The 9379-nt window shown below is 42.0% G+C and overlaps 1 protein-coding gene across 1 annotated transcript in view; it reads left to right on the top strand.

Moving 5' to 3' along the window:
- Window positions 1-3196: 3196 nt before the first annotated feature.
- Window positions 3197-9379, top strand: part of SLC17A8 (solute carrier family 17 member 8) — a 29996-nt gene continuing 23813 nt past the window's right edge. Inside the window, exon 1 of the mRNA XM_075099486.1 lies at window positions 3197-3481. Coding sequence (XP_074955587.1) covers window positions 3339-3481 — 143 coding nt within the window. The 5' untranslated portion in view covers window positions 3197-3338. The remainder of the gene's footprint in view (window positions 3482-9379) is intronic.

Here is a 9379-nt window from a genome sequence, read left to right as displayed (position 1 = left end):
TCTGGGTATTCTACTACCCCTGGGGGCTTGGGGAGGAGGAAGCGGAGAAACAGCGCTGCTGCTGTCTAGCAGCCTCCCTGCAGAGATGCAAGAGTGCGAGACAGCCTTTAAGACTTGGGGGTAGGGTCACTGAATTTCAAAAGGGGCCACCGATGCAGCACTGCGGAACTGCAGGCAGTGGAACGACTGCAAAGCATAAAGAGGAGGGAGAAGTGAAACCTGCTGCGAGAAACGGACAATTCTGCTAGTGTGGGCAATATTGCTAATGAGAGTCCCTCCATCTGTCAGGGGAACATAGCCTACCAGGTGCCAGCCAGGACATATCTCTGAGGCAGCTGCCTGAAGCATTCCCAAATGCAAAAAGGACAGACTTAAGACTTTTGTGCTAAATGCATTTAGAGAACATGTGAATAAGTGAACAAAGCACTAAATTTTGAGCATAGCTCCTTTCTTGTGTCTGCTCTGTGGTCTCCTTAACTGAAGCAGGACCAGAAGTCCAGAAAGAAGGGTAAACTAAAAAACTCTCTTCCACAGCTGCTGGGAGATACTAGTTTTGAACACCTCTTTCCACCCTGAACCTCTAGTCACAGAATCATAGAATCACAGGTTGGAAGGGACCTCAGGGATCATCTAGTCCAACTTTCAAGGCAAATTCCTTGCACTGGGATTTGCACCATTTCCAGTTTGGAGCTGGGTTCTTACATGGTTTCAGGTGTTCAGCTGCTCTAAGAGCATTCAGGAAACTAACCCAAACGTTAGCAAATAGATGTAGGTGTAAATGGAAGATAATTTCATTATACACTTTTACATATATATATCCGTACAAGTATTCATACCTTTGATGTTTGGCAGTTAGCCTGCTAGTGCTTGTTTTCTGTGTGCCCTCTGAAAATTGGAGACCTTGTTTTAATGCATGCATGTGATTGTGCTGGGCCTGTGCTCCTTTCCCCAGCAGTGACCTTGCTGCTATGGCTGTCAGCGCATCCCAGTAGGCCGGGGCATGTCAGGGCCAAGGGTCTGGAGTGAGAAACCAGGAGGAATTGCCTCCTCTCTCTCAGCTGTGGAGATGGCCAGATTAAAGCCTGAGCAGTGTGAGGAGGCGTAGGTACAGTTGCTCCCAGGGCAGCAGGACATGCTGCAGGGAGGGTTTACAAGGCAGCTCTTGAGTTGGCAGTGAGAGCAGTTGCCGTTCAACCCAACTAGACAGAAACACACCCAGAGAAGCCCTGCTACAGGTGTATGGGCAGGTAGTGCTGGGAGGTGGCTGGCCCCATGGCCCTAGCTGCACTTACTGCTTGCTATGGGAGGACTGTCTGCTAGGACAAATGCGTGAGCCTGGAGTTTTCCAACACTGCTCTACAGCACATGAATTATTCAAAGCGAGAAAGAAACTGTAACCAGTTCTGCAACAAAAGAGACTCAGCCAAGAAAACTTCCTCAGCTCCCTGCTACTGCTGCCTCCCCTTTCCCTTTCCCTTTCCCTTTCCCTTTCCTTTTCCCTTTCCCTTTCCCCTTTTTATACTAGGAATAAAGGATTTCCGTGCAGGCTGCTTGCCTGTCTCACCTAACCATGAGGGAGTATTTTTCCCAATAGTCCCTTCCCCATAGTGGAACTGGGACAATCCAGACGTTTGGTATTTGTATTATGGAGACATCTAAAACCCAGAGACTGGTGGCCTGTGCAAGGGGCCAGGGGAGGAATGGAGGGGCGGATAGTCCTTGCCCTGCATTGGCCCAGATTTACATCCTTCTCAATCCTACTCACTCAGTTCAAACACCCAAATGAGGAGTCTGTAAGTGCCCTAAGGCAGCTGAAAACAACTCAGATCCAGTTTGTTTCCCTGGAGAAATCACTTTCTTGCTTTCTTTTTCCTCTCTTTCTCTCTGTAGAGTCTAGGTAGACCAAGCTCTGAACAGAAGTTAAGGGGAAAAGTGTGGCCCCTGTGCCTGGAAGGATAACGACAAGCACAGGGCAGGAGGGAGGGACCAGAGCCACAGCAGCTTGCCCAGGAGCACCAGGTGCCTGGTGGCAGAGTGGGAGCTGGGGTCTGTGGGTGGGCAGCTGCCTGCCCACCTGCCCTCCACGTGGCAAGTCACAGCCAGAGGCTTCCAGGGGAAACCAATTCTTTCATGCTGGTGGTCTGATGAGGCACTGACAGACTCTTAATTTAATTTTCCTTGGGAAGCCAAGGGAAAAGTGACAAACACAAAGTGCTCTATTTTTCTAACCACCTGGAAGGCCTTCCCCTCCACCCAGGGAACAGGAGCTCAGACCAACATGAAATGGGGCTGCTTTTTTTTTTTTTCCTCTTCTTGTCCATAACCCAGTCCCAATAACTGAGGCCTTGCTGAACGCAGAATTTCTTCATTTGACTCCAACCAACATGCAGGCTTGAGAAGCATAGTGGCAAGCTGCATTTCCACAAGCATTTTCATTAAATACTTTCTGCCACGCTAGGAAAAGTGTGCTGTCATCATGAAGTCACGTTTAGTTGGACTGGCTCACCCTTTCAGCCACTTTGCGTTTCAAAAACGCAACGCATTTAATTTATAGCCATTCTTTCATTGCTTATTCAAACAGCATTGCACCAGTGTACCTCTGTGCCTCTCTGCCCATGGGCCCAGGAAGATCAATAATAAATGGCCAGGCTGGGGCAGGTGGCTCTGGGTTCAAACCAGCAGGTGCATTGGGGGAGGGGGGCTCATCTGGGTGGGTGGTACATAGAGAATGGGAACTGTAGCTTGCAGTAATTCCCCCCCTGCAGAAAGGACTCATAAATGTTTAATAAACTTCTTGCTCTTGCCATAGATGAGGTCCTATTAATGAACTGGAGTGGCTTGAGGACAGGTATTGTGTCCGTTACTATAGCACCACCTTGCACAGGATCTCGCTGTGAAAAAAGCAGGGGAGGGAGGGAGGGGGGGAGGGAGGCACTGAGGATGAGCCCCAGCGAGCCAGCCTGAGGTTCGCCCCTGGTGCAGGCAGCAGCATCCTGCCCAGGGACACCGGCCCTCGGCAGCACCTCCAGCTCGCCAGCTGCAGCCGCCGGACTAGCTGCCCCCATACAGGTACCCGACCCTGTGCAGATGCATGGCAGAGCTGCTGCAAGTGCACTGCCGAGTCCCTGAGCGCTTCTGAGGGGGTTTCACTCCAGAGCTCTTCCTGACAGACTTTCTGGCTTTGGAAGGTCTGGTTTGATTTTTCCTTTTTTCCCCCCCCCCCCTTCTCTTTTTTTCCATGCTCCTTTATTGAGCAACTGGTTGTTATTGCAGAGGTCACCGAGGGGACCAGCGGAGGCTCTGGAGTCTGGCATCAGGAAATATGACAGCAGAACTGTATGCCTGTTAACATAAGGGATCTACTGAAGAAGAAAGACAAAATGCCTTTCAAAGGGTTTGGTTCACTGAAGGAAAGATTTTTTAACCCAGGAAAGGAAGAGGTGAAGAACACCATTAGTGACTCGCTGGGGAATCTGAGAAGGTAAAATCCAACAGAAAATTCCCAGACAGGTCCATTGGTTCAAGATATTAAAGAGAAATGAATTATACAAAAATATATAAACACAAATATAATTTAGAGTTGCAGAATTGATATCTGAGTTCAGATAGTGAGAAACACCTTGCTGCAAGACAGAAGATGTAAAAGGAGCACTGTTACAACAGCATAAGATAATAGATGATAGACTATTTATATTAAATGAAAATAAGTTATAAAAGTGTTCTAATATCACAAAGAGCATGAAAAAAAAATTAAATAAAAAACTTTTAAATAACTAAACATGAATAATGGCGTAGTTTAGCTTGCATGAGAAAAACTGATGATTTAATGGGAATTATCACTTCCAAATGATGCCACTCTTGAAATTAGACTTAATGCTCCTAAATTACAGGGGCTTTTTTGAAAATCTTCTTCCAAATCAGTGTGAGAAAATGTATTAAGTAGAGATGTGTATGTGTGTGTTTACTGAGACTAACAAATTAGAAGGAGAAAAAAGAGAAGCAGCTGTTTGCTAGCAAAAAGAGAAAAAAGATTAAAGATTTTATCTCAATCTGACACTTTATGAAGGAACAAACTGAAATATTTTAAATTTTTGATAAATGAAGCTACAATGTAGCAAATGACCAGTTTCATAAAAGGAAAGAGATTTCGCGTTTAAATGGAAGATCATTTCTATTAGTAATGGCCACTGACAACATTTATGTGTGTAATCGGAGGTGAGAGCCAGAGGGTCCAGTGGCATTTCTTGAATGCTTGATGTTAAGTGTTTTAAATCTTTGTATGGATGAGGCCGACATTTTAACTGAGTGAATTTTTAGTGACTGAATTGTATTTGCTTTCATATCCATCCCTTTACCTTCTTTTGGGAATGCTATTTTGAGTTGAGATATAGTGCTTGGCACATCTAAAGATAGCTTTGATTACAAGAAAATGTATAATAATTTATGTGTACTGTACTGCAGCGTGTATATCCAAGAAAATAAGCATGTACACTTTTGAAGAAGTTACTAATATGCACTGCTGGATTGCCAGTTTCTGTACCATGTGAACAGAGTATCTGTGTTTCACATAGTTTCTACTTAACTTTTCTTCATTTACACTATTATAGGTGAAGTCTGACATTTTACTTTTTTTACTTTTATGATACTCTACAGTAATTCTAGGGATTCCATTTTTCTTCTAAAACATCAAGTCATTTATTCAGTCATAAACTCTCTTTGCTATAGGTCTTGCTGGCCAATTTGACCAAACGTATGTAGGGTTTATATCTAGTGAGTATGTGATGTGCCAATACACTGGGTTTGTTGTGTGGAAATGGTTTGCAAACTTTAAATTATCCAGATTACTCTCCTCTTGTAGCCATGTATCAAGGATGTCACGTTGGTTCTTACACAGTTGATAGTACTGGCATTCAACTTCAGCAACATTGCTACTGAATCAAACCAAATCTGAGCTGAGATATTAGGAAGTTTGCAGGACTAAATTATTTTCTGTTTTAAACATATGTGTAGCAGTGCTTTTCTAAGATGTACTAGCCATTGGAGGAAATAATCCAAACAATAAAATTTTTTTTACTATGTCTGCAGTCAGATCTAAGTAAGAATTGCTGCAAGTTGAGCAGTCTCTCAGGAAATATGCAGTCATGTTTGAAGGTTTCTGTAAGGATTGAAACATGCATGTTTTTAACTTGAACTTCATTCTCTACAGCTTAGACTGCAAGCGAGAGCATACACTTCTATTTCTACATGATGGTACATCTGCATATGTAGCAGCTGCTACCTTGACTTCATCTAATCTGATTGGCTTCAATATGGTGTAAATCAGCAGAATTTGGTTTCTTTTCTAGCATTTCATAGGTGATTAATTAATATTAATGTGCATCCTTGATTAGGTCTAAATGTGATTTCACTCACTGCCATGTGCAAAGTGGGTAGAAAAATACTTTTCAGCTTTGGTAAATATGATGAGTCTATGCCTTCATAGACTCATTTCCTCTGTTTTGCAAACAACAGAGCAGATCCAGAGCAAGACCAGCTGCCAGATACAGGCTGCTCCATAGCAATTGTCCACAAACAAGTTCAAGTGCTAAAGCACAAGCAGCATAAAGCAACTTACTGCCTCCTCACAGGTGTGTAGCAACCTCAAGTATCTTGTGGGTGCTGTGAAACAAGAGTCTGCCCACAGGAGGTTACTTGAGGGTAGCTGGATCCTGGAAGGGAGCAAAGGGGATTGAACTGGTGAGACCTGAGAGGATTTTTTTTTAGGCTGTTGCCAGTGGTTTAATTTGTGAGACTTAGAAGACGTTTTAGAAAATGTTTTAGATGATTAAAAAAAAAATTTTCTTTTTATGCAAAATTCAGTTTGTTCTTGATTAGTTAAATACCATGGGGCAGCCAAAAACAAAAAACCAAACCTTCGAGGATTCAAGGGTTGAGGAAATGGATATCAGAGCTGGGGCTCTGCAAGCCCTTTAAGTTTCCCCTTTTAAGCTTAAAAGCCTTTTAAGCTTTTCCTGCAGAGCTTCTTAGCATGTACAAACACTTGGGGTCTTCTGTGAACTTACTGTAGTCAAAGAAAAATTCATTAATTAAAGTAAAATCTCAGGCTCTGCCTACTCAGGGTTTTGGGAGTCTTGGACCAGCTAACAACAATGGTGGGCTTACTAAGGGGGTGGGAAGTGACTAAGTGGGTTTACAACTCAATAACATTATCATTAATGTGAAAAGTCATATGGGCTATGCCACAGAGCTGCTGTATGTAGTCTGGGCCCTCATAGGTGTAGCTCGCTCTGCTGCAGATGTCCCTTGATGAATTAGACAGCCTAAACCATTACTTGTAGCTGGGTGATATACCCTTGCATTGGACAGGGCTTCTCTGCCTGCACTGGATCACAGCTTTAGTCCTCTCAGATTTTTCCTTTGCACACAAGTACAGAGAGTTTAGTGCACCACAGACCATGCAGCGCCGTGAACACAATGCGGGGTGTCCAGACTCAGCTGGTCTGTGAGTTGTGCCAGGCCCCTTGTACAACCGTGTTAGTGCAAGGGCACAATGCCCATGTGCAGCGCTGCACTGCAGCACCCGTGGGGCACCCCTCCAGTGCACTGAGGCTGTGCTGAGGGGAAACAGCAAGGCTGCCCTGTAGCCCGTGCGCGCAGCACCTCTGAGATGCAGTCTAGGGTGTGTATGTTTGAGACATGCCATGAGTTTCATGCAAATACAATGCAGAAACCAGCCTGAGAGATCCCATGAACTGAGTGACTTAAGAGGTTTGCCTGTTTTGTACTGGGGTTTTGTACCAATGCATAAATTGCAGGATTTGGTGTGGACAATTATCACCTGGGCAAATCCCCAGAGAGTAAATGAGATCTCAGAAGATTGTATCTGCTTTTGGATAACTGATATTTTTCAACAGTCAGTGTGTGGGTTTCTGAAGTTATGCCAGGATCATCAATAATTGTTGCATGTGATGACGGATGCTGGATTTGTAGATGTGAGGTTTGAACATTGTGTATGGTTGTGCTTCAGCTGCCTGTGAAAGGCTAATATCTGGTAAAAGTAATTCTAGAATGTGTTCTAACACTTGGCAAGTATTTGTCCATTGTTGTAGAATCTGTGTGGTTTTAATAAAATTAAATGAAATTATATGATTCTAGTCAACCTACTCTATCATTTGAAGATTCTTATCTAATTCTTATGCTAAAATCCCATAAATACAGATTGGTGAATGTATATGTTTTGTTTTAGGAGTTTTATTTATTACTGATAGAAATTTTTGAAATTTCTTTCATTATTCCAAAATTCTATATATGCCAGAGTAAAGTCATTCAATAAAGAAGAGAAATTTTGCATAAAGTTATTATGACATTTGGGCACTAAACACAGACACAGATATCTTCAAATAGCTTAGCTCTTCTTACTTGCCAAGTGTTGTATGTTTGCTGAAAATATGAAAGTTTGATGTAAGCACTGAACATTTCCCATGCAGCAAAATGCTTTTCTGCATTAGTCATATAATTAGAGGAAAGCCCTGGTTCTGAAGCAGTTTTCTTCTAAATCACTGGTGTAAAACAAGTGAAAATTTTCAGTGGTGCTACCAAAATATATAGATCAATTGGAAGATACAGATCTCATCTTTTCATGGAGTTGCCATACCTTCATTATACACCTGTTCAATAAAATAAGCTAGGTCAAACACCGGCTCTGTGAATGTCTGCACTGCTAATGCTACTGCAAAACAGTTTTCTGCGAGACAAATCTGTTACAGAGGGGTTAATGTTAGGCTTTAGGGGTATGAAAAATACTGTGTGAATATGGGGTCATGGATCAGTACTCAACCTGCTTTTATTAATGAGTAGTTGAATACAATAGCAAAACAATTAATAATTAATAAGTCAATGCTGGCCCATAGTGCTAGTCCTGGCTCACCACTTTTAACAGTGAATTTGGAGCAGAAGGACGTTTTCATGCCTATGTGAATTGACAGCCAGCTGAAAATGCCCAGATCAGAACAGATGTTTTGGCTTTGCATGATGTGTCTAATCTTTGCCAGTTGCCCAAAATAATGCACCAATTAAAGTCTAATGTCTCTTTTATAAATAGAGAGCCTTGTTAAAGGTATAAAAATTTGAGGAATTTTGCTTTGATTTAATTAAATTATTATCTTAGATTATGTTAGAGGAAGACAATTAAATTACTTCCTTTGATTTGTTAATAACATTTTTGAGATGACAACAGTTCTAAAAAGTAAGTATTCAATTGTCTTTTCACTTCCTAAGGTCTTTATTTTGGATATTTTATTCAGTTTACATGCATCTATATACAGAGCATGGAATATATGGTGTCTTCTTTTTAAAATGCCCGACTGCATTACTCTCTGTGCTCTCATTTCACTAACAAATGCTGTTTCCCTGTCAGGGAATCATAAGATCTCAATCAACTTCAATAACACCACAGAAATATCACATTTCCTGTGTTACCTTCCTTTAACACAAAGTCTTCCCTCCACCCAGACAATGAGCTGGTGATCTACCTTTGCAGTTAACACTGCTTTGAGCAAGGTGTTAAATCAAATAACTCCCGGAGTTCCCTTCTCACCAAAAATGCTCTGGTTCTAGTGTTTCTTGGAAATGTGAGCTGATGGACTGTAATATGCTTTTTTTTTATTATTGCTTAGATTAAGACTGGAGTAATGCTTGGATGATACCACGTAAAAAGGAGTAACATAGTAAATGATGCAACAGTTAGCCTGTAGCTGTAAAGCCTAGAAATGCTGAGATTTTTAAGTGAAATTTTGGAAAATGAAATTTTGTATGGTACCCCAGGAAGCCAAACTTACCACCTATATTTGCAAAACCTTCAGTACAGAGTACTATCTGTTAGGTTATAGGTAGTACATTAGATTTACAGCAACTGGAGAAAGCTGTGATTAAACCAACGCTGTTCTCCCCAAAAACCCAACTAGCTACTGTGTAGGTGGGCCAGGTGCAGTCCATCCGTATATGCTCTGGCAACATTTCTTTATAGCTGATTTTTATATGGAAACTTGGAGTGCATTAGATTTCAAACACATTCAGCCAGATCAGAAAGAAGGAAATAAGTTACTCCTTATCAGAAAAGAGTGAATGAAATCATTTCATCATCTTATATGGCAAGCTGGGCTTCCTTTAGATTAAGTACTGTTCGTATTTTCACAGTACTGAGAGTAACTCCATGGCAGATACAAAAGGAGCTGGATCCTGATCTTACTGCTTCAGAGCAATGCCAAAACTGAAAGGCTTTGTAATGTAACTGCTGATCAAGGTCATCCTTTAGTGACCGCTTAACATTAAGTTCACAGGTAGTGTTAAGTGGGCTAGTCATGTATTCACAGCTAATGAT

This window comes from Phalacrocorax aristotelis, chromosome 1 (genome assembly GCF_949628215.1).
Source record: "Phalacrocorax aristotelis chromosome 1, bGulAri2.1, whole genome shotgun sequence".
NCBI lineage: Eukaryota > Metazoa > Chordata > Aves > Suliformes > Phalacrocoracidae > Phalacrocorax > Phalacrocorax aristotelis.
This window is presented reverse-complemented; position numbering and strand designations above follow the sequence as displayed.